The 24,559-nt window shown below is 46.7% G+C and overlaps 1 protein-coding gene across 1 annotated transcript; it reads left to right on the top strand.

Annotated features, from left to right (window-relative positions):
• Window positions 1-20,323: 20,323 nt before the first annotated feature.
• Window positions 20,324-21,490, top strand: LOC119285493 (transcription factor bHLH148-like). Its single transcript, XM_037564781.1, has one exon. It carries the CDS (start codon window positions 20,509-20,511, stop codon window positions 21,124-21,126), a length of 618 nt encoding a protein of 205 aa, XP_037420678.1. The 5' UTR covers window positions 20,324-20,508; the 3' UTR covers window positions 21,127-21,490.
• The last annotated feature ends 3,069 nt before the right edge of the window (window positions 21,491-24,559 follow it).

Below are 24,559 nucleotides of genomic sequence, written 5' to 3'. Positions count from 1 at the left end.
CACGGCATCTCGCACTGTGTGAGGGCGTGAGGAGAATACGGTGGCCCTAGTGGCTTCTTGGGGAGCATTGTGCCTCCACACCGCTCCAACGGAGACGTACTTCCTCTCAAAGGGAAGGAACTTCGGCAACACATCCTCGTCTCCACCGTCTCCTCTCTTGGTTATCTCGTGCCTTTATTTAAGAAAGCTTACTTGTTTCATATCTCTTGCTTTCTTGTGTACCTATCCTCGTTGCATCATATAGGTTGCTCACCTAGTTGCATTTCTAGACGACCTACTTTGATGCAAAGTTTAACTTGTTAAAGAAAAGCTAAAAATTGTTAGTTGTCTATTCACCCCCCCTCTAGTCAACCATATCGATCCTTTCACCCTTTAAGCTTGAGGGGTAAGTATTTTATGGCGTGGAGGTCATCTCCTCTAGCCATATGTATGTGGAGGATATAATCCTCGTTCCAGACTCCAGGGTCTGTTGTTCCATCATATGCCTCTATGTTTACGGGTTTGAATCCCGCTAGAAATTCATAATCCAGGACCTCATCGACGAAACATAGGGGGTGTGCGGCACCCCTGTATTTGGGTGTGCCGGATTCTGATAATGGCTTTACTGCATTGCTTACGAGAGCTTGCTTTCTTGGCCCGTAAATGGACCTGGCTGGGCCATGATGCGAATCCTTAAGTGGGTCGCATGCCGGCTTAAGTGCGGCGCTGCTTGCCGCTTTATGCTGGCCATGGGGTTGTCTATCCGACCGTGTGGCTTTCTCACTTTTGGAATGCGAGGGCGCTAATGCCTCCTCGTCGAATTCAGGCAGTAGCTTTCTCTTCGGATAGCTTTTAGTGCGGCGACTGTCGCTGTATTTGTCTGCGGTATTGATTACTTTACTCCATCTGATCCTGAGTGCATCTTCCGCAGTTTTTAGCTTCCGCTTCTGCTTTTTCAGGCTGCGTGCGGTTGCAACGAGCCGTTTGTGGAGGTTCTTCTGCTTCGTGGGCTTGTCCTGTTGGGACGGTTGCTCTAAGGCATGCTCGTCGTCTACCGGCTCATCCTGCTCCATGGTTGGGTCTTTATCGAGGCGGGGCTTGTGTCAGCGTTTACGCCGACGCTTTGATTGTTTTTCGAGAGATCGATCCCTCTTTCCATCCCCATTTTCCTCGTTGTTGCTTCCTTTAGGGATATCCACCATGTACACATCGTGAGATGAGGTGGCTGTCCAATGCCCTATAGCCGTTGGTTCTTGGTTGTCTCCTGCATCGTCGTCCATACCGTCGATGTCTTCGGAGTCGAAGTCGAGCATGTCGGTTAAGTCGTCGACAGTGGCTACGAAGTGGGTGGTGGGTGGGTTTTGAATTTCTTCATCATCCGAATCCCATCCTTGCTGACCGTAGTCCGGCCAGGGCTCTCCTGATAAAGAGAGAGACTTTAGCAAATTCAGGATGTCACCGAAGGGCGAGTGCTGAAAGATGTCTGCGGCGGTGAACTCCATTATTGGCGCCCAATCGGATTCGATCGGCAGGGCACGTGGGGCTCGGAGTTCGGAAAGGAATCCGGTTCCTCGGAGTCACGAGCCATGCGGAGTGCGGGGCTGGAGTTCGGCTTGATCGCCTCTGAGATCGCAGCCCCTGAGGCAGCGTCCAACCGCTGATCCTCGATCGGCGCAGTAGGCTCCGAATCAATTGTCGGAACCGATGTGTGTGCGGCCTCCAGGGCGTTGTTCGGCGGCAGAGCTATATCATGCCCATCGAGTCAGTGTGGCGCGCTTGGCTGTGGCTCGAATCCGTCGAAGATCAAGTCCCCGCGGATGTCAGCCGTGTAGTTTAGGCTTCCAAACCTGACCTGATGGCCAGGGGCATAGCTTTCCATCTTCTCAAGGTGGCCAAGCGACTTGGCCCGCAGTGCGAAGCCGCCGAAGACGAAGATCTGTCCAGGGAGAAAAGTCTCACCCTGGACTGCATCGTTGTTGATGATCGACACAGAGGAACTCTCAATGAAAGCACCAATGTCGGTGTCAAAACCGGTGGATCTCGGGTAGGGGGTCCCGAACTGTGCGTCTAGGCCGGATGGTAACAGGAGGCAAGGAACACGATGTTTTACCCAGGTTCGGGCCCTCTCGATGGAGGTAAAACCCTACGTCCTGCTTGATTAATATTGATGATATGGGTAGTACAAGAGTAGATCTACCATGAGATCAAGGAGGCTAAACCCTAGAAGCTAGCCTATGGTATGATTGTTGTATGATGAAGTTGTCCTACGGACTAAAACCCTCCGGTTCATATAGACACTGGAGAGGGTTAGGGTTACACAAAGTCGGTTACAATGGTAGGAGATCTTGAATATCCGCATTGCCAAGCTTGCCTTCCACGCCAAGGAAAGTCCCATCCGGACACGGGACGAAGTCTTCAATCTTGTATCTTCATAGTCCTGGAGTCCGGCCGAAGGTATAGTTCGGCTACCCGAACACCCCCTAATCCAGGACTCCCTCAGTCTCAAGCTCCTGGCAGCGGAATTTGCATAGTAGATTGTGCGGGAGTCCATGGCGAGCGCGCCGCTCGGCGGTCCAGCAATGATCCGTGGAGGTGAGCCAGGGGAAGAACTTGGCGTTGGCCGGAGCCCAGCATCGCCAGATGAGGCGCCAAAATGGGGATCATGTCGATCCAATAAACAGGGCTTTGTAGGCCGAGCTAGCGTTGTAGGTGTCGTTGGTTGTCCACTTCCAGATGATCTTGTCGGGGTCGGTGGTCAGTTGCACGCGCTATAGTCGTCGGCATAGATCAACATATTCTACAATAGCGGCCAGGCTCAAGGAACCATGGATGTCGCGGATCCAGAGGTTGTCATGCAGGGCGTCGGAGACGAGCCGCGCACGCCGTCGACTACGCGGGACGAGAGGGAGTAGCACCGGGGTGATCTTGCTGATGGATGAACCCTCGATCCAGTGATCACACCAGAAGCGGCAAGACTTGCCATCACCAATGGTCCAGGATGTGGAGGCCCGAAAGAATTGCTGGACCTCTTCGTCATGTGGGAGCGGAAGGTGGCTCTATGGGCGCGATGGATCTGTGGCCTGCAACCACAACCATCGGGTGCAGAGAGTGATGCCAGTGCGGTGTATGTCGCACACGGTGATGACCCACAAGTATAGGGGATCTATCACAGTCCTTTCGATAAGTAAGAGTGTCGAACCCAACGAGGAGCAGAAGGAAATGATAAGCAGTTTCCAGCAAGGTATTCTCTGCAAGTACTGAAATAAGTGGTAACAGATAGTTTTGTGATAAGATAATTTGTAACGAACAACAAGTAACAAAAGTAAATAAGGTGCAGCAAGGTGTCCCAATCCTTTTTGTAGCAAAGGACAAGCCTGGACAAACTCTTATAAGATGTAAAGCGCTCCCGAGGACACATGGGAATATCGTCAAGCTAGTTTTCATCACGCTCATATGATTCTCGTTCGATACTTTGATAATTTGGTATGTGGGTGGGCCGGTGCTTGGGTGCTGTCCTTACTTGGACAAGCATCCCACTTATGATTAACCTCTATTGCAAGCATCCGCAACTACAACAAAAGTATTAAGGTAAACCTAACCATAGCATGAAACATATGGATCCAAATCAGCCCCTTACGAAGCAACGCATAAACTAGGGTTTAAGCTTCTGTCACTCTAGCAACCCATCATCTACTTATTACTCCCCAATGCCTTCCTCTAGGCCCAAACAATGGTGAAGTTTCATGTAGTCGACGTTCACATAACACCACTAGAGGAGAGACAACATACATCTCATCAAAATATCGAACGAATACCAAATTCACATGACTACCAATAGCAAGACTTCTCCCATGTCCCCAGGAACAAAAGTAATTACTCACAAAGCATAAACATGTTCATAATCAGAGGGGTATTAATATGCATATAGGATCTGAACATATGATCTTCCACCAAATAAACCAACTAGCATCAACTACAAGGAGTAATTAACACTACTAGCAACCTACTAGCACCAATCCCGAACTTGGAGACAAGAATTGGATACAAGAGATGAACTAGGGTTTTGAGATGAGATGGTGCTGATGAAGATGTTGATGGATATTGCCCTCTCCCGATGAGAGGAGCGTTGGTGATGACGATGGCGATGATTTCCCCCTCCGAGAGGGAAGTTTCCCCGGCAGAACAGCTCCGCCAGAGCCCTAGATTGGTTCCGCCAAGGCTCTGCCTCGTGGCGGCGGAGTTTCGTCCGAGAAGATGTCTTATGATTTTTTCCCATCGAAAGACTACATATAGCAGAGGATGGCCACCGGAGGGCCACCAGGGGGCCCACGAGGTAGGGGGGTAGGGCGCGCCCCCACCCTCATGGGCAGGGTGTGGCCCCCCTGGTGAAGTTCTTGCTCTCAGTATTTTTTATATATTTGGAAAACATCTTCCGTGAAGTTTCAGGACTTTTGGAGCTGTGCAGAATAGGTCTCTAATATTTTCTCCTTCTCCAACCCAGAATCCCAGCTGCCGGCATTCTCCCTCTTTACGTAAACCTTGTGAAATAAGAGAGAATAGGCATAAGTATTGTGACATAATGTGTAATAACAACCCATAATGCAATAAATATTGATATAAAAGCATGATGCAAAATGGACGTATCAACTCCCCCAAGCTTAGACCTCGCTTATCCTCAAGCGAAAAGCCGAAATTGAAAAATATGTCCACATGTTTAGAGATAGAGGTGTCGATAAAAATAAAATACGGACATGAGGGCATCATGATCATTCTTAGAACAACAACTCATATAATTCTTTGTCATATAATCTCTAGTGCTAGAGTAATAATTCAATCACAATATCAAGTATGAATCGTAAACTTCATTGAAAACTAACAAACTACAATCTCAGTCATTGAAGCAATTGCAATTTATCATAACATAGGAAAGAGTCAATGTATAAGAGCTTTTGAGCAAGTCCACATACTCAACTATCATATAATATTTCACAATTGCTGACACTCATGCAATACTTATGGGTATGGAGTTTTAATCGGATGCAGAGAAAGATAGGGGCTTATAGTTTTGCCTCCCAACATTTTACCTCAAGGGTAATGTCAACAGTAATAGTTCATGAAAACTCACATCCAATTAGCCATATATACCAGGATCTTTACAACATACTGTGCTTGCCAAAGGAATAAAGTGTAAAAAGGAAGGGTGAAAATCACCATGACTCTTATGCAATGTAGGAGATAAAAGTAAAAGATAGGCCCTTCGCAAAGGGAAGCAGAGGTTGTCATGCGCTTTTATGGTTGGATGCACAAAATCTTAATGCGGAAGAACGCCACTTTATATTGCCCCTTGTGATATGGACCTTTATTGTGCAGTCTGTCGCTTTTATTACTTCCATATCACATGATCGTATAAAGCTTATTTCCTCCACACCAATCAATCATACATATTTAGAGAGCAATTTTTATTGCTTGCACCGATGACAACTTACTTGATGGATCTTATTCAATCCATAGGTAGATATGGTGGACTCTTATGGCAAGACTGATTTGAGGGTATTTGGAAGCACAAGTAGTATCTCTACTTGGTGCAATGAATTTGGCTAGCATGAGGGGGAAAGGCAAGCTCATCATGTTGGAAGATCCAACACAATATAATTCATCTCAGATGTAAGAAAACATAACCCATTACGTTGTCTTCCTTGTCCAATGTCAACTCTTTAGCATGTCATATTTTAATGAGTGCTCACAATCATAAAAGATGTCCAAGATAGTATATTTATATGTGAAGACCTCTCTTTCTTTATTACTTCCTATTAATTGCAACGATGACCAAAATTGTGTTTGTCAACCCTCAACAACTTTTATTCATCATACTCTTTCTATGTGAGCTTATTACTCTCCATAAGACTCACATGATCTCTTTGTTTCTTTTTATTTCTTTCTCTTTTTTATTCACTTAGGATCATGGCAAAATAATCAAGCCCTTGACTCAACACTAATCTTTATTATATAGCTCACGGACTCGATTACATAGAAGGATAATAAAGCAAAACTCGCGACTAGATCATACTAAGAACTTTTATTCTACTAGATCAAGATATTACCAAAAGGATCGAACTAAGAAAAATGGTAAAGATAAAGTGATGGTGATACGATACCGGGGCACTCCCCCAAGCTTGGCAATTGCCAAGTGGAGTGCCCATACCAGATACTCAATTCTTCTTTGTTGGTGAAGAAGGTGGGGATGTTGATGGTGGATAGTAGCACATCAAGCGTAGGAGGTCTTCTAACTTGCTGATAATGCCCTTGAGTGCGATGATATGCTCCTTCAACAAAATATTTTCACGTGTGAGATACTTATTTTGTATACGAGCTAACTCATGTTGGGGAACGTAGCAGAATTTTAAAATTTTCTACGCATCACCAAGATCAATCTATGGAGTCATCTAGCAACGAGGGAGAAAGGAGTGCATCTACATACCCTTGTAGATCGCGCGCGGAAGCGTTCAAGAGAACGGGGTTGATGGAGTCGTACTCGTCGTGATCCAAATCACCGATGACCTAGCGCCGAACGGACGGCACCTCCGCGTTCAACACACGTACGGTTGGGAAGACGTCTCCTCCAACTTGATCCAGCAAGGGGGAAGGAGAGGTTGATGAAGATCCAGCAGCACAACGGCGTGGTGGTGGAAGTAACGGTGATCTCGGCAGGGCTTCGCCAAGCACAGGGAGAGGGAGGAGTATCACGGGAGGAAGAGGGAGAGGCCAGGGGCTAGGGTGCGGCTGCCCTCCCTCCCCCCACTATTTATAGGACCCCTAGGGGGGCGCCGGCCCTAGGAGATGCCATCTCCAAGGGGGGCGGCGGCCAAGGGGGGTGGAGTGCCCCCCAAGCCAAGTGGGGCGCCCCCACCCCTAGGGTTTCCAACCCTAGGCGCAGGGGAGGCTGATGGGGGGGGGCGCACCAGCCCACTAGGATCTGGTTCCCCTCCCACTTCAGCCCATGGGGCCCTCCGGGATAGGTGGCCCCACCAGGTGGACCCCCGGGACCCTTCCGGTGGTCCCGGTACAATACCGATTACCCCAAAAACCTTCCCGATGGCCGAAACTTGACTTCCTATATATAAATATTCACCTCCGGACCATTCCGGAACTCCTCGTGACGTTCGGGATCTCATCCGGGACTCCGAACAACTTTCGGGTTACCGTATACTAATATCTCAACAACCCTAGCATCACCGAACCTTAAGTGTGTAGACCCTACGGGTTCGGGAGACACGCAGACATGACCGAGACGACTCTCCGGTCAATAACCAACAGCGGGATCTGGATACCCATGTTGGCTCCCACATGCTCCTCAATGATCTCATCGGATGAACCACGATGTCGAGGATTCAATCAATCCATATACAATTCCCTTTGTCAATCGGTACATTACTTGCCCGAGACTCGATCATCGGTATCCCAATACCTCGTTCAATCTCGTTACCGGCAAGTCACTTTACGTACCGTAATGCATGATCCCGTGATCAACCACTTGGTCACATTGAGCTCGTTATGATGATGCATTACCGAGTGGGCCCATAGATACCTCTCCATCATACGGAGTGACAAATCCCAGTCTCGATTCGTGCCAACCCAACAGACACTTTCGGAGATACCTGTAGTGTACCTTTATAGTCACCCAGTTACGTTGTGACGTTTGGCACAACCAAAGCACTCCTACGGTATCCGGGAGTTGCACAATCTCATGATCTAAGGAAATGATACTTGACATTCGGAAAAGCTATAGCTAACGAACTACACGATCTTTGAGCTATGCTTAGGATTGGATCTTGTCCATCACATCATTCTCCTAATGATGTGATCCCATTATCAATGACATCCAATGTCCATAGTCAGGAAACCATGACTATCTTTTGATCAACGAGCTAGTCAACTAGAGGCTCACTAGGGACGTGTTGTGGTCTATGTATTCACACATGTATTACGATTTCCGGATAACATAATTATAGCATGAATAATAGACAATTATCATGAACAAAGAAATATAATAATAACCATTTTATTATTGCCTCTAGGGCATATTTCCAACAACTCAATCATCTTGAAAGCTTCGATTTCTGTTGGGGTAAGAAGATTGTGATCCAGTTGAAGGGTGTCTCCTGTTGCCGGAACTTGGTCCTCCATGGCCTTGTTGATCCCTTCATCCTTGTTGATCTCCATGGGTTCTTCTCTCTTCAGCTCTATCTTCATTAGCCAAGCATCATTGCCCTCATGGTTGGAGGAGGAGGGAGATGACATAGTGCCTGGCCTTGACAACCCTGACAGAAAACAGCTCGAAACAAAGACAGGAGATTTTTGCGTGATACGGGAGTCAAAACCCTCGGGAGGTTATATAATGAATTTTTACCAACCAAAATGCGTGTCGTGTACGAAAACGGAGTCCGGAGAGAACACGAGGTGCCCACGAGGTAGGGGGGCGCGCCTAGTAGGGTAGGGCGCGCCCTCCACCCTCGTGGAGGCCTCGTGTCCTTCCCGGACTGCTTCTTATTTTTCTATTTTTCTAAATATTCCAAAACGGAGAAATATTGCCTTAAAAACTGTTTTGGAGTCGGTTTACTTACCGTACCACATACCTATTCCTTTTCGGAGTCAGAAACGTTCCGGAAACTGTCCCTTATGTATTCCTCCGGGGTTATGGTTTCAATAACATTGGTTTCAACATTTATGGGATTACCTGAGATATAGTGTTTGATCCTTTGACCGTTCACCACCTTCGGATTTGTGCCTTCGAAGTTGTTGATTTTTATGGCGCCGGAACGGTAGACCTCCTCGATAATGTAAGGACCTTCCCATTTAGAGAAGTTTTCCTGCAAAAAATCTTAAACGAGAGTTGTATAGCAATACATAATCACCTACATTAAACTAACGCTTTTGTATGCTTTTGTCATGCCATCTTTTAACTTTTTCTTTAAACAACTTGGCATTCTCGTAGGCTTGGGTTCTCCATTCATCAAGTGAGCTAATATCAAATAACCTCTTTTCACCAGCAAGTTTAAAATCATAATTAAGTTCTTTAATAGCCCAATAAGCCTTGTGTTCTAGTTCGAGAGGTAAGTGACATGCTTTTCCATAGACCATTTTATACGGAGACATACCCATAGGATTTTTATATGCAGTTCTATAGGCCCATAATGCATCATCAAGTTTCTTGGACCAATTATTTCTAGACCTATTAACAATCTTTTGCAAAATTAATTTGAGTTCTCTATTACTCAATTCTGCGTGACCACTAGACTGAGGGTGATAAGGGGATGCAATTCTATGATTAACATCATATTTAGCAAGCATTTTACAGAAAGCATCATGAATAAAATGTGAACCGCCATCAGTCATTAAATATTTAGGGACTCCAAATCTTGGAAAAATAACTTCTTTAAGCATTTTAATAGAAGTGTTATGATCGGCACTACTAGTTGGAATAACTTCTACCCACTTAGTAACGTAACCAACAACAACTAAAATATGTGTATAACCATTAGAGGAAGGAAAATGTCCCATATAGTCAAAGCCCCAAACATCAAATGGTTCAATAACAAGTGAATAATTCATAGGCATTTCTTGACATCTACTAATATTACCAATTCTTTGACATTCATCACAAGATAAGACAAACTTACGGGCATCCTTGAAGAGAGTAGGCCAATAAAAACCAGATTGCAGTACCTTATATGCAGTTTTATCTCCAGCATGGTGTCCTCCATAAGCTTCGGAGTGACACTTGCGTAGGATCTGTTCCTGTTCATGCTCAGGTACACAATGTATAATAACACCATCTACTCCTTCTTTATAAAGATGTGGGTCATCCCAAAAGTAATGCCTCAAATCATAGAAGAACTTTTTCTTTTGCTGGTATGTGAAACTAGGTGGTATAAACTTAGCAACAATGTAATTAGCATAATCAGCATACCATGGAGCAGTATGAGAAGCATTTATGACATTTAGTTGCTCATCAGGAAAGCTATCATCAATAGGTAGTGGGTCATCAAGCACATTTTCTAACCTAGACAAGTTGTCTGCAACGGGGTTCTCAGCTCCTTTTCTATCAACAATATGCAAATCAAATTCTTATAGCAAGAGAACCCATCTAATAAGTCTAGGTTTAGCATCTTTCTTTTCCATAAGATATTTAATAGCATCATGATCAGTGTGAATGGTTACTTTAGAATCAACAATATAAGGTCTAAACTTATCACAAGCAAATACAACTACTAAGAATTCTTTTTCAGTAGTAGCATAATTTGTTTGAGCATTGTCTAGAGTTTTACTAGCATATTGAATAACATTTAGTTTCTTATCAACTCTTTGCCCTAGAACAACACCTACAGCATAATCACTAGCATCACACATAATTTCAAAGGGTAAATTCCAATCAGCTGGCTGAACAATAGGTGCAGAAATCAATGATTTCTTAAGTATTTCAAATGCTTCTACATAATCATCATCAAAGACAAATGGTATATCTTTTTGTAATAAATTAGTCATAGGCCAAGAGATTTTTGAGAAGTCCCTAATGAACCTCCTATAAAAACCGGCATGACCAAGGAAACTTCTTATACCTTTGATGTCCTTAGGACATGGCATCTTTTCAATAGTATCAACCTTGGCTTTATCAACTTTAATACCTCTTTCAGAAACTTTATGCCCCAAGACAATACCTTCATTCACCATAAAGTGACACTTTTCCCAGTTCAAGACAAGATTAGTTTCTTCACATCTCTGCAAAACTCGATCAAGATTGCTTAAGAAATCATCAAAAGAAGATCCATAGACGGAAAAGTCGTCTATGAAAACCTCACAAATCTTTTCACAAAAGTCAGAGAATATAGCCATCATGCATCTTTAAAAGGTAGCAGGTGCATTACATAAACCAAAAGGCATACGTCTATAAGCAAAAGTACCAAAAGGGCATGTAAAAGTAGTCTTTGATTGATCTTTGGCTGACACAGGTATTTGAGAGAAACCAGAATAACCATCTAGAAAGCAAAAATGTGTATGTTTGGACAATCTTTCTAGCATTTGATCAATAAAAGGTAAGGGGTAATGATCCTTTTTAGTAGCCTTATTTAATTTGCGAAAATTAATTACCATCCTATAACCTGTAATAATTCTTTGAGGAATCAATTCATCTTTATCATTAGGAACAACAGTAATACCTCCCTTTTTAGGGACACAGTGGATAGGGCTTACCCATTGACTATCAGGAACAGGATAAATTATACGTGCCTCAAGGAGCTTTAGTATCTCCTTTATTACCACTTCTTTCATTTTAGGATTCAGCCGGTGTTGATGGTCACGAACTGGTTTAGCATCTTCTTCCAAATTAATTTTATGTTGACATAGAGTGGGACTAATGCCCTTAAGATAATCAAGAGTATACCTAATAGAAGCGTCGTGCTTCTTCAGAGTTTTCAATAATCTCTCTTCCTCATGCTCTGAAAGGTTAGCACTAATAATAATAGGATATATCTTTTTCTCATCAAGATAAGCATGTTTAAGAGTATCAGGTAACGATTTAAGCTCAAACACGGGATCACCCTTGGGTGGAGGAGGATCCCCTAGGATTTCAACATGTAAATTGTTTTTCAGAATAGGTTCCTGTTTAAAGAATACTTCATCTAATTCCCTTCTTTCGTTCATAAACATATCATTTTCATGGTCTAGCAAGTATTGTTCTAAAGGATCACTAGGAGGTACGGCAATAGAAGCAAGACCAATAATTTCATCCTTACTAGGTAATTCTTCTCCACGGTGTTGTCTACTAAATTTAGAAAAATTAAATTCATGAGTCATATCATCTAAACCGATAGTAACAACATCTCTTTTGCAATCTATGGTAGCATTAACAGTATTTAAGAAGGGTCTACCAAATATAATGGGACAAAAGCTATCTTGTGGGGAACCAAGAACAAGAAATCAGCAGGATATTTAGTTTTCCCGCACAAGACTTCAACATCTCTAACAATTCCCATTGGTGAAAGAGTATCTCTATTGGCAAGTTTAATTGTGACAACAATATCTTCTAACTCAACAGGTGCAATATCATGCATAATTTCTCTATAAAGGCTAATAGGTATGGCACTAGCACTGGCACCCATATCACATAAGCCATGATAACAATGATCTCCTATTTTAATAGAAATAACAGGCATGCCTACCATAGGTTTAGGTTTATATTTATTACAGGGTTTAGCAATTCTAGCAGTTTCATCACAGAAATAAATAACATGCCCATCTATATTATCAGACAAGAGATCTTTAACAATAGCAATATTAGGTTCAACTTTAACTTGCTCAGGAGGTGTATATGTTTTAATATTGCTTTTACGAACTACAGTTGAAGCTTTAGTATGATCCTTTATCCTAACAGGGAAAGGTGGTTTCTCAACATAAGAAGTAGGAACAATAGGATCATTATAAGTGATAGTCTTTTCTTCAACTTTAATAGGTGCAACTACTTTTACTTCTATGGGAGGATGATATTTAAGCCACTTCTCCTTGGGGAGATCAACATAGGCAGCAAAAGATTCACAGAAAGAAGCTACTATCTCAGAGTCAAGTCCATATTTAGTGCTAAATTTACGAAAAATATCGGTATCCATAAAAGATTTAACAAAATCAAAACTAGGTGTCATACCTGACTCCTTACCATTGTCGAGGTCCCAATCTTCATAGTTGCGTTTAATTCTTTCCAATAAATCCCATTTGAATTCAATAGTCTTCATCATAAAAGAGCCAACACAAGAAGTATCAAGCATGGTGCGATTGTTAGCAGAAAGCCGACTATAAATTTTTTGAATAATCATTTCTCTTGAGAGCTCATGATTGGGGCATGAATATAACATTGATTTAAGCCTCCCCCAAGCTTGAGCGATGCTTTCTCCTTCGCGAGGCCAAAAATTATATATATATAATTGCGATCACGATGAACAAGATGCATAGGATAAAACTTTTGATGAATTCCAATTTCAATCGTTTGTAATTCCAAGAGCTCATATCATCACATAGCCTATACCATGTCGATGCATCTCCCCTCAAAGATAAAGGGAATACCTTCTTATTAACAACATCTCCGGATACACCTGCAAGCTTAAATAATCCACAAACTTCATCCACATATATCAGATGTTCATCAGGATGTTTTGTTCCATCTCCTAGAAAAGGATTAGCTAGCAGTTTTTCTATCATACCCGAAGGAACTTCAAAGCAAGCATTTTCATTTTTAGTAGGTTCATTAGGTAGAGGAGCAACTCTTTGCTCTACTGGTCGGGGTGAAGATACCCCGAACAAGCCCCTCAAAGGATTACTTTCCATGGTAACAAGTGACAGTAAATTTCAGCACACTATTTAAATTTTTCCTTACGAAATTCCACCTACCAAAGGCGCTTCACTCCCCGACAACGGCGCCAGAAAAGAGTCTTGATGACCCACAAGTATAGGGGATCTATCGTAGTCCTTTCGATAAGTAAGAGTGTCGAACCCAACGAGGAGCAGAAGGAAATGATAAGCGGTTTCCAGCAAGGTATTCTCTGCAAGTACTGAAATAAGTGGTAACAGATAGTTTTGTGATAAGATAATTTGTAACGAGAAACAAGTAACAAAAGTAAATAAGGTGCAGCAAGGTGGCCCAATCCTTTTTGTAGCAAAGGACAAGCCTGGACAAACTCTTATAAGATGTAAAGCGCTCCCGAGGACACATGGGAATATCGTCAAGCTAGTTTTCATCACGCTCATATGATTCTCGTTCGGTACTTTGATAATTTGGTATGTGGGTGGACCCGTGCTTGGGTGTTGTCCTTACTTGGACAAGCATCCCACTTATGATTAACCTCTATTGCAAGCATCCACAACTACAATAAAAGTATTAAGGTAAACCTAACCATAGCATGAAACATATGGATCCAAATCAGCCCCTTATGAAGCAACGCATAAACTAGGGTTTAAGCTTCTGTCACTCTAGCAACCCATCATCTACTTATTACTCCCCAATGCCTTCCTCTAGGCCCAAACAATGGTGAAGTGTCATGTAGTCGATGTTCACATAACACCACTAGAGGAGAGACAACATACATCTCATCCAAATATCGAACGAATACCAAATTCACATGACTACTAATAGCAAGACTTCTCCCATGTCCCCAGGAACAAAAGTAATTACTCACAAAGCATAAACATGTTCATAATCAGAGGGGTATTAATATGCATATAGGATCTGACCATATGATCTTCCACCAAATAAACCAACTAGCATCAACTACAAGGAGTAATTAACACTACTAGCAACCTACTAGCACCAATACCGGACTTGGAGACAAGAATTGGATACAAGAGATGAACTAGGGTTTTGAGATGAGATGGTGCTGATGAAGATGTTGATGGAGATTGCCCTCTCCCGATGAGATGAGCATTGGTGATGGCGATGGCGATGATTTCCCCCTCCGAGAGGGAAGTTTCCCCGACAGAACAGCTCCTCCAGAGCCCTAGATTGGTTCCGCCAAGGTTCCGCCTCGTGGCGGCGGAGTTTCGTCCGAGAAGATGGCTTATGATTTTTCCCATCGAAAGACTCCATATAGCAGAAGATGGCCACCGGAGGGCCACCAGGGGGGCCACGAGGTAGGGCGCGCGCCCAGGGGGGTAGGGCGCGCCCCCCACCCTCGTGGGCAGGGTGTGCCCCCCCTGGTGAAGTTCTTGCTCTCAGTATTTTTTATATATTTGGAAAACATCTTCCGTGAAGTTTCAGGACTTTTGGAGCTGTGCAGAATAGGTCTCTAATATTTGCTCCTTTTCCAGCCCAGAATCCCAGCTGCCGGAATTCTCCCTCTTTATGTAAACCTTGTGAAATAAGAGAGAATATACATAAGTATTGTGACATAATGTGTAATAACAGCCCATAATGCAATAAATATCGATATAAAAGCATGATGCAAAATGGACGTATCACACGGCGAGGCCCCCAAGCTCGAGCGGCCGCGACAGTTTAGGCCAGCTGACAAAACAACAGCCTGTCTTGGCGTCCTTGCGGCCGTATCAGAGGAAGCCACGAATGGCCGCGGTGATCTTCTTTAGGATGGAGGGGTTCAGACTCATGGCGAGGAGGAGATGCACCGGCATGGCCGTGAGAACATGGCGCACCAAGGCGAGCCGCTCACCACGAGAGAGGAGGGTGGCTTTCCAGGTTGCAAGCTTCTTGGCGAGCCGCTCGACTAGGGGCATGAGTGCCGACGCGTGGCACTTGCGGATGGATAGCAGCATCCCAAGGTATGGGATGGGAAAGGCGGCGACGTTGCGCGAGAGCTCAGTGGTGATCGCAGCGGCCACCTCGTTGCCGCATTGGATGGCGACGACAACGCACTTGGAGAAGTTGGTGCGCAAGCTGGATGCATCTCCGAAGACACGCAGTAGCTCTCGGATGGAGGCTAGCTCGGGGGGGGGGGTCGGGGTGGCAGAAAATGACGACATCGTCGGCAAAGGGAGAGAGATGCTCGAGGCGGCATGCCGGGCGGTCAGCCGCTATAGAATGCCCACGGAAATAGCATGCTCCAGCAGTGAGTTGAGCGAGTCGATGATGATTGCGAAGAGCACGGCAGAGATAGGGGCGCCTTGACGAAGCCCGCAGGCATGGTCCACCGGCGGCCCAGGATTGACGTTGATGAGGACGCGCGTGGAGGCTGTGGATGTAAGGATGGAGATCCACTCGCACCATCATAGGCCAAAGCCAAGGTGGGTCAATGTCTCCAGCAGGAAGGACTAGGCGACGGTGTCGAAAGCCTTCGCGATGTCGAGCTTGAGGAGGACGCGCGGGGCCTTGATGTTGTGGAGTAATCTTGCCGTCTGTTGCACAAGGAGGAAGTTATCATGTACACATCTGCCAGCGATGAACTTGTGTAAACACATTGGGCATCTCAAAATAAAAATAAAATGAGGATTGAACTTGTGTTCAGATTCCTATGAATGGGGATCATGGGAATGGATTCCATAGTAATTTGATGGGCTTGATCCGATGATCCAAAGGACTTCCATAAGAAGAAACCTCTAAAATTCCAATGGAATTCCTTTAATCCAAAATTGGTGGGAAGCTAGTTAGATCTAGGGATATTTCCAACTCCTCACCAAAACACACAAATTAAGTGAATAATAGAACCAAAATCATGGTGTGAGTTTAAAACCTTTTTAGAAACTTTGGTGAAGCTTGAACTAACCTTTTTGGAATCTTAATTGTTTCTAAACAGTATGTCATAAACGGATCTTGTTTGGAAAATGAGTTAAACTATAAGAAATTTAATTTCCACATTTATGAAACTTCAATAAAAATCTAGTTGAGGAGAAAGATGGAGAGAGGCTATTTGTGAAAACTTAATTAACAACTGATACATTTTTTTTCTTTTGCCAAATAAATAACACATACGAAAAAAGACTTTCACCCCCTTTAGGCCTTGTTCGGTTAGGCAGGGTTTGAAGAGGTTTGAAAGGGATTAAATCCCTTGCAAGTCAAAATCCTTGTCAAACCTCCCCAATCCCCTTTAATCCATGTGGCAAGGTGATTAACCGAACATGGCCATGTATATAAAGCAATGACCACCAAACTAATTTATCCATTCAACACGACACCACACACACCAAAGGCAAGATACATATGTGTTAAGGTTCAGCAACACCACCCCATACAACTTCAAGTGGAGCAACATATGGACAATAAGCACGACTATGGAGACGATGGAGCTCTAAACCAGGAACAAGCATTCGCGAAGAGACGAAGCTAAGCGTCAACATACCATGAGCTCCAAGGCGGTGCCTTCATGAGGGGCATGATGTCAGTGCCGCCACCGCCCGACCCAAAGGATCAAGATATTCATCTATTGGGACATGAAGGAAAAAGAGCAATCACGACGAAGCCTTCAAGAAGGGGCGACGCCCAAGGACGTTGCCATCGTCAGTCTGGCCAGAGGTGAACAAGGTTTTCACCCCAACACACACTCCTCCTTCGACTTGGGTGCAGCTAGCAACTCACCTGCCGCACCACCGACATAGTACGCCCACCATGAGTCCCGATGCCGCCAACACGGCCATGGCCACCAAACAACACCCGAGTCATGAGCTCCGCCCACGAGCCCACGACTCTCACCATCAGGGTCGTCGCCGTACAAACGGGTGCCCCAGATCCCCATACAAATCACGAACCTTGCATCGCCCGGCAATCCCCGACTGCCGACGGAGTCGACAACGCCTTCCTAGACCGAGGCCAATCGCCAAGAGGAGCCATGCTAGGAAAGGGGAGAGGAAGGATAGGACCACGTCCAAGACCAGCACACCCATGCGCCAGCAACGAGCAACTCGACCCAGTCAGCACCACCCATCCCTCCTGTCTTTCTCCCCACACGCACTCCTTGTGCCACCCTACCAACTGCTCTCCTCTAGATCCGCACGAGGGCAAACCTAGCCGCCCGCCAACGATGAGGGGCACCGGGCCGAACGCAGCCAACCGTTGAAGATGGCCTCTAGGAGCACCACCATGGGCTGCCCGTGGACGAACAAATGCTGGAAGTGCAACCAACCATCATCACCGCCACCCCGCTCCGCATCGTGACTCCGCAACACCGTCGCCAAGCACCCATGTCGTTGTAAGGGCCACCACTGCCCTGCTGTAGAGCACACCCCCGCTCAGTGACCGAGCCTGGCCGATGCCGCAACCTCGCGCTAGCTGACGACGTCAAGACGTTAAATCCAGAAGAAACTGACCGGAGCCAGGCGACACATGACGCCGCCAGATCCCCGCCTCGTCCAGCCCTTCTCGCCCAGCCCGATGCTCTGCAGGCTGCAGCTCTGCGCTAAGCTCGATCGCGCACTGCCGCGCTTCGGATCAGCGTTGCACCGTTGCGCGGGATCACTTGCCCGCGCCCACAAGCAAGAAGGTGAAAGGGCCCCGCCGCCACCAACACCCATCGGGCTTGCGGTGGCGAGGAAAGGGAAAGGAAGGAGGGGGGACACGTGCCGACGGATAGGGTTACGCCAGGGCAGATGGGGAAAATGTTTCGGTTTCAAATACCACGTATTGATTATTCACTGATTGTCCGGGTCCTATGGCACCGTAACTACGTACGCCGGCATCGCGCTCCGCGTCCGCTGGCTCTGGCTCCAGCTCACGGATGAGGCGAGGCCGTGGCAACACCTTCACCTCCCCTCCGATCCTGAGGTGGTCGCCGTGTTCCGGGCTTCCACCACTTGGGCCGTGGGGGACGGCTCGTCCTGCAGATTCTGGCTGGACCACTGGATCAATGGGCGCACGGCGGCGGAGATCGACCCCCTCGTCTTTGACCTTGTCCCACGCGGTCGCCGCAAGAACCGCTTGGTGCGTGATGGCCTTCACCAGCGGACCTGGGTCCAGGACATTCAGGACGCTCTTGGCCCTTTGGCGCTGCTGCAGTACGTGGAGCTATGGAGGCAAGTGCAGCTCGTCCAGCTCTCTGATGCTCTCGATGCGATCCGCTGGCGCTGGACGGAGTCTGGCCACTACTCGGCCAAGTCCTGCTATGAGCAGCTATTTGTCGGCTCGATCCGCGACCCCCACTGGCGCCTCATCTGGAGGTCTTGGGCGCCCACCCGCGTGAAGATTTTCCTCTGGCTCGCCGCCCTTGATCGCTGCTGGACGGCTGCTAGGCTGGCTCGCCACAACCTCCCGCACGCCGACTCATGCCTTCTCTGTGATCAGGACATCGAATGCATCCAGCACATCATCGCTCGCTGCCCCTTCTCGTGACAAGTTTGGTTCGACACCCTCTCCTGGTGCCGACTTCCCATCCTACCACCGGACCCTGGAGCAGATTTTCTCTCTTCGTGGGAGCACTCCCGCAATTCCCTTCCCGCGAGCGCGCGAAAAGGCTTCAACTCCCTTGTGATGCTCACGGCTTGGGAGCTATGGAAGCATCGGAACGGCTGTGTCTTCGACGGTCTCCGTCCCTCCACGACCAGCCTTTTCGAGACGATTCGCCATGAGGCATTGCTCTGGGCTTCCGCCGGAGCCAACGGTTTGCACAACATTGTAGGCATAGGCTAATTCTTTTTTGCTTTGGGTCGAGCAGCCCCAGCTCCTGCTGCTCTGGCATTGCGCTTAGCGCCGTTCTCTCGTGTACGCCCCATAGTGTAATGCCCTATCTTGTATTCTCTTCTATCTATCAATGAAAGATACGCAGGCTTTGCGTATTCGCGAAAAGTAACTACGTATGACGGTACCGTTTGCCATTCAAAGGTTATCTACAATGTGAGGAGGACCACGAAACAAAAGAAGAAGAGCAGATCTGTGCACCCCCTCTCGATCAAAAAGCACCATGCCATCTCCGCCGCCGTCTACTGGCGTATATTTCGCCTTGCTATTTCTTTTTCTCCATTTGAGTAACATGTTTTCTTGTATACTCAGGTGGCACAAATGTATTCCACACCAACCGTACGCAGGCAATTAGCACCAAGTACCAGCAGAGGTTGAAGTGACTGTCCCAGATTTTCTGTGTGTCTCACCCAAGTGAGAAGGCATTAATTTTCCGTCGACAGTCAGGTGCCAAAAAAAACTGCATACTCCTCTTTGGATTGTATTTTTAACTCTTGAAGAATTCTACGTCATAAGAATATTATGTCGCAAGGACCTTGGGTCATACTATGCCGAACTTCTTAAATTCGCATAAAAAATCCCCATTCATTCTTATGTTCATGTTTTTTGAAAGAATCAGGTCTATTATAAAAGTTCATCGGAAGTAAAAAGTATCACAAAGATAATAAAAAATACATCAAGACTCGAGACCACTGAACGATCACTACAGCCGTAAGAACGAGTCGTTGCTCCCCTATCGAAGCCGGTTTGAGCTTGTTGACGACAACCGAGACGTCCTCTTCACGCGCCTCTTATGTCCATCTTATCATAAAGTAAAAAAATAAGCTGAAACATGATTATACATTTCCATGAAATTTTAGCATGGCCTGAGAGCAAGTGCACCTTGCCTTTTCGCTGCCACGAGCATGGAAGGAAGCAGAGCAAGAAGCCTCCGGCTCCCCGATCCAGTTGGTGGACAGTGAGCCACAAAGTCCAAACCCGGTGGACCTCATAATTAGCTGCTTGCTTACACCGAGTGTCACACATGCAAAATGGATAGACCAAAAGCAAAGAAAATTCATTACTATACACTCAACCAGCACGGCAGCACAGAGGAGAAAAAAAAAAGAAGCCAAAAATCCAAAAGAGTCACATGACTAATGGGGGCGGCATCACTGCTGTCATTTGCCAATACCGCCCCCTTTATATTCAATCCCCCAACTCCTCCCACGTCCCACCTCCCCCATCCATCCCACCTCTTCTCCTCTCCCAACTCAAAGGCAAGCGCAGACCCAGCTCAGCTCAGGCAACAACAATCAGATCACAGGCTGCCTAATCCTGCTCTTCGTTGGCGGTTTCTGTGCAGCCCGCCGAGCTCTTGCGAGAATATTGCAATGGCGTCCACGTCGAGCTCGACGGCGGTGGACGAGAGGGAGCGGAAGCGGAAGAGGGCGGCCGGGGGAGAGTCCACAGCGTCCGCCGGCCCGGGGACGGAGGCGCAGCCTTCCAAGTGGCGGACGCGGCGCGAGCACGAGATCTACTCGTCCAAGCTCTTCGAGGCGCTCCGCCTTGTCCGAGGCGGGTCATCGTCCGCGTCGACGGCGCCGGCGCGTGGCCGGGCCGTGCGGGAGGCGGCCGACCGCGCGCTCGCGGTGGCGGCCCGGGGGCGCTCGCGCTGGAGCCGCGCCATACTCGCCTCTCGCCGCCGCCGCCTCCAGGCCGCCCACCGCGCGCGCCTCCGTGCCCCAGCCACACCGCCCGCGCGCCACCCCTCCGTCGCTGCCGCCGCACAGCCGCAGCCGGGGAAGGCACCGGCGCTGGCGAAGAAGGCCAAGGTGCTCGGGCGGCTGGTTCCCGGCTGCCACAAGCTGCCGTTCCCGGCGCTGCTCAGCGAGGCCTCCGACTACATCAGGGCGCTGGAGATGCAGGTGCGCGCCATGACCGCTCTAGCCGAGGTCCTGGCGAGCGTCTCCTCGTCGGCAGCCTCCGGCAGCTCCTCCTCGCCGGCATGACCCACGCTTCGTGCATGATTCGTGTATTCGTTGTAAATTTCACCCCATCTTCCTCGTGGGTTGGATTAGTTAGCCTCTCCTCTCTAGTTGTCCTCTTGTTTCTCAGGTTGGTTGAGCGGTTAGTGGTGTGTTGGTGATAATGATGGCACTCTGGTGATTTAAACCGTGCTGTAATGCCTCTCTCTCTCTCTCTCGCTGTCTAATTGTGGAGGCACATTCGTTTTGTTCCATTCTCTTCTCGCTTGGCTTTCTCCTCTCCTCGGGATTCTTTCGTGTGTTTGTTTCTTTTGTTCTCTTTCGATCCCTTCTCTGATAAATGTAACAGGCATGCATGGAGAAATGTTCAGAGCGCTCCCTTGGTCGAGTACCGTGTGTTGTTTCCTGTGCGCGGTGCATGCATGCCTCTCTTGCTTTCTTTCGGTCCATGGGAAAGCGCGCTTAACCTCCGAGTGTAGTACAGTATGTAACCTTCATCATCTCCTAATCATTCTTACCGCCTGATCCTCTGCAACACAAGCCTGAATGAAATGATGCCATGGGTTCTCTGTTCCATCTCGGTCGGTAAATCATGTGTCCTGGATCCCAATCGTGACGCCCGAGCTGCAATGCACTATCAAAATCTCTCAAACCGCGACCGACTTGGCACTCATCGATACTACAGTTGTGCTGGTGCTCGATAGCGGCAGCAGAATTTCTCCGTCCATGGCGAGGGGCCTGGGCTTGGCGTTCCTGGGAAAAGATAAGAGCTCGCTAGAGGGAGGGATGGATGGAGCAGTCCATTGTTTATTTCGAAACAGGGAACGGGGAGTGTGGGGGAACGTGGGGGGAATAAATGGCACGTGGCCGATCTGAGCGGCACGCCGGATTAAACTCAGTGGGGACCAATGCGCGCGGTAAAAAAACATCTCTCGGCCGCGCAGTCGGGACAGAAGAGTCCGTGCCCGTTTTTCACTCGCGTCGCCCTCACTGGCCCCACGCCGTTACAGGCCGCTGGCCCTGCCACGGTGCCGGATGGAGGAGGGAGGGAGGGAGCCAAAGTACGGCCCTGCCCCTGCGCTAGGCGACAGGAGGAGCGGCTCCCGCCGGTGCACCGTCGCGCCCGAGCCTGCCTGCGGAGCTGAGCTGGGTCTTAATGGAGCCGCGGGCCTGCCCTGCAAGAACGGCGTCGTGTCGCTCGGGCCCGGGCTGGGCCGGGCCGGGCCTCGCGTGTCATCGGGGGCTGAGGCGTCCACGTGGGCCGTACGGGTGGCAGGGATGGGCGGTGTGATGTGGCGCGGCCATGATTGGTCCGTCGCCATCGGCGTTCAGGTGGGGTGGGGGGCGTGGCCTGCTGGTTGCTGCACGGGGCTGGCTGTGCTTGTGTGCGTGCCAGGGGCTACGTGACAATCCGTATGTATCGTGTCTCTCATGTGCCGCCCTGTACATTTGTCCTCCATCTGCTTCCTGTATTGAGGTATTCAACTCATCTTTCTCGTCCAACCGTCCAAGTATCTATGCCATGCGTCATCTCAATCCGAAACTCAAAGCCTACGGTACGAAAAAAAGCTATCGGACGAATGCCAGATTTTTCAGACTTTCCAGTGAACATGTTTATTGCCGTTGGATGAGGCCACATATCTTGAAGCAAGGGAGGGAATACACCTCATCAGCTCTAAAAATCGTTCTCTGGAACAGAACATGGGCACGGACGCTCTTCTTTTACAGCCGGCCTCCATGCCACAATAACCATACCTGCACAACGTACCGGGCACCGCGAGCTTCCATTTTTTTATTTTTTTAGGGACGCGAGCTTCCATTCGGCATCCCAGCTCCTTCCCCTTTTCTCTTTTTTTATGTCGCAATTCTCACAATTTTTAAAAACAATCATACGCGGAGTTCATGTGGCAAAAATATCTCCCTATTTTCCTTTATACGTGGCAATTTTCACAATGTTCTAAAATAATCATTTTGTGGTGGGCATGTGGCAAATATAAGAAAATTTTCATTTCTCATACCATGGGTTTTTTAGTAAATGTTAATTGGAGCATGGCAAATTTAGTGCTTATGTGATGGCATTTTTTATTGAACAAATAATGGTAATTTTATGTTGCATACCATGGCATTTTATTATTATTATTAAATAAACCATGGTAATGTTATTGTAGGTACCATGGCAATTTTATCTTTAAGAGCATGTAAATTTCACTAATTACACCATGACTAATTTATTAATGATAGCATGGTAACTTTATTATCAAGTCCATGACAATTTTATTATAAATACCATGGCAACCTTCTAAATTAGACCATGTCAATTTTATTATTTAGAGCATGACAATTTTATTGTCGCATGCCAACTTTATTAATTAGAACATGGTAGTTTGATTGCACGTAGCATGTCCTTTAACAGCTAATTTGTTTTCGTTTTCAGGACCATGGAAAATTTGTTGAGCTTGCTAAGGAAAATCTAACATACCATGATAAATTATTTTTATATAATATTATATTTTTGACATGGCAAATTCTTGTCATCTCACAAGCACAATCTTTTTTTAACGCAGAATTTGCCACATGAACACTGCATAAATTTTATAATTTTGTTTTTTTTGTTGTCAAGACCATGGAAAATTTGTTGAAACTTGCTAAGGCAAATCTATTTAACATATCATGGTAATTTTTTAAATAAAATATCATATTTATTGACACGGCAAATTCCTATCATCTCACAAGCACAATCTTTTTTTAAGGCACAAATTTGCCATGTGAACACTACATAAATTTTATAATTTTGCTAGCATTATCTCTTAAAGTTGCCATCATGCCATTTATTTTTGGGTCAATTACATTCTAGTTCAGCCCTAAACTCGATTCCACTACTCAGATTTGCCCTAATTCCCAAGCCTACTTACATTTGCTCCTCTTCCGTCTCGCTCCCTTACATGGATACCATTTGGTGCCATTTTTGTCTAGTCAAAGGGTGTTGACCGTCTGTGGGGCGTTTACTAGACATTTGTACCCCTATCATCATATGTAACTTATGTGTGGGACCCACCCAAAGAAGAAGAAGACTCTTTCTCTTCCTCTCTTTGTTCTTAGTTACACATGGGACCGAACTAAAAAACAAACTCCCAATTTCTCTCCCCCCTCTATATCTCTCACTAGACCACCCCGACGCCCTCCGCGAGCATGTGACCATAGAGCATGGTGGCGACGCTCGATTCACGAGGATGGCGGAGAACCCAACCTTGCTACTTGTGAGCTGCGTTGGGATTTTCTCAAAGAAGAGAGGATGATGCAGTACAGTAGAGATACGCATTTCCCTTAGTTAAGAACCAAGTTATAAATCCAGTAGGAGAACCACGCAATACCTCGTGAACAAAACCTACACACAAAATAACAAATACTTGCACCCAAAGCAAATAAGGGGTTGTCAATTGATAACCCACAAGTATAG

This window comes from Triticum dicoccoides, chromosome 4A (assembly GCF_002162155.2).
Source record: "Triticum dicoccoides isolate Atlit2015 ecotype Zavitan chromosome 4A, WEW_v2.0, whole genome shotgun sequence".
Classification (NCBI taxonomy): domain Eukaryota; kingdom Viridiplantae; phylum Streptophyta; class Magnoliopsida; order Poales; family Poaceae; genus Triticum; species Triticum dicoccoides.
The sequence above is the reverse complement of the archived record's forward strand: the minus strand, read 5'-3'. Positions and strand labels throughout refer to the sequence as shown.

Coding starts and splice junctions, on each gene's coding strand:
- LOC119285493 (XM_037564781.1), top strand. CDS start 20,509: ATGGCGTCCACGTCGAGCTCGACGGCGGTGGACGAGAGGGAGCGGAAG.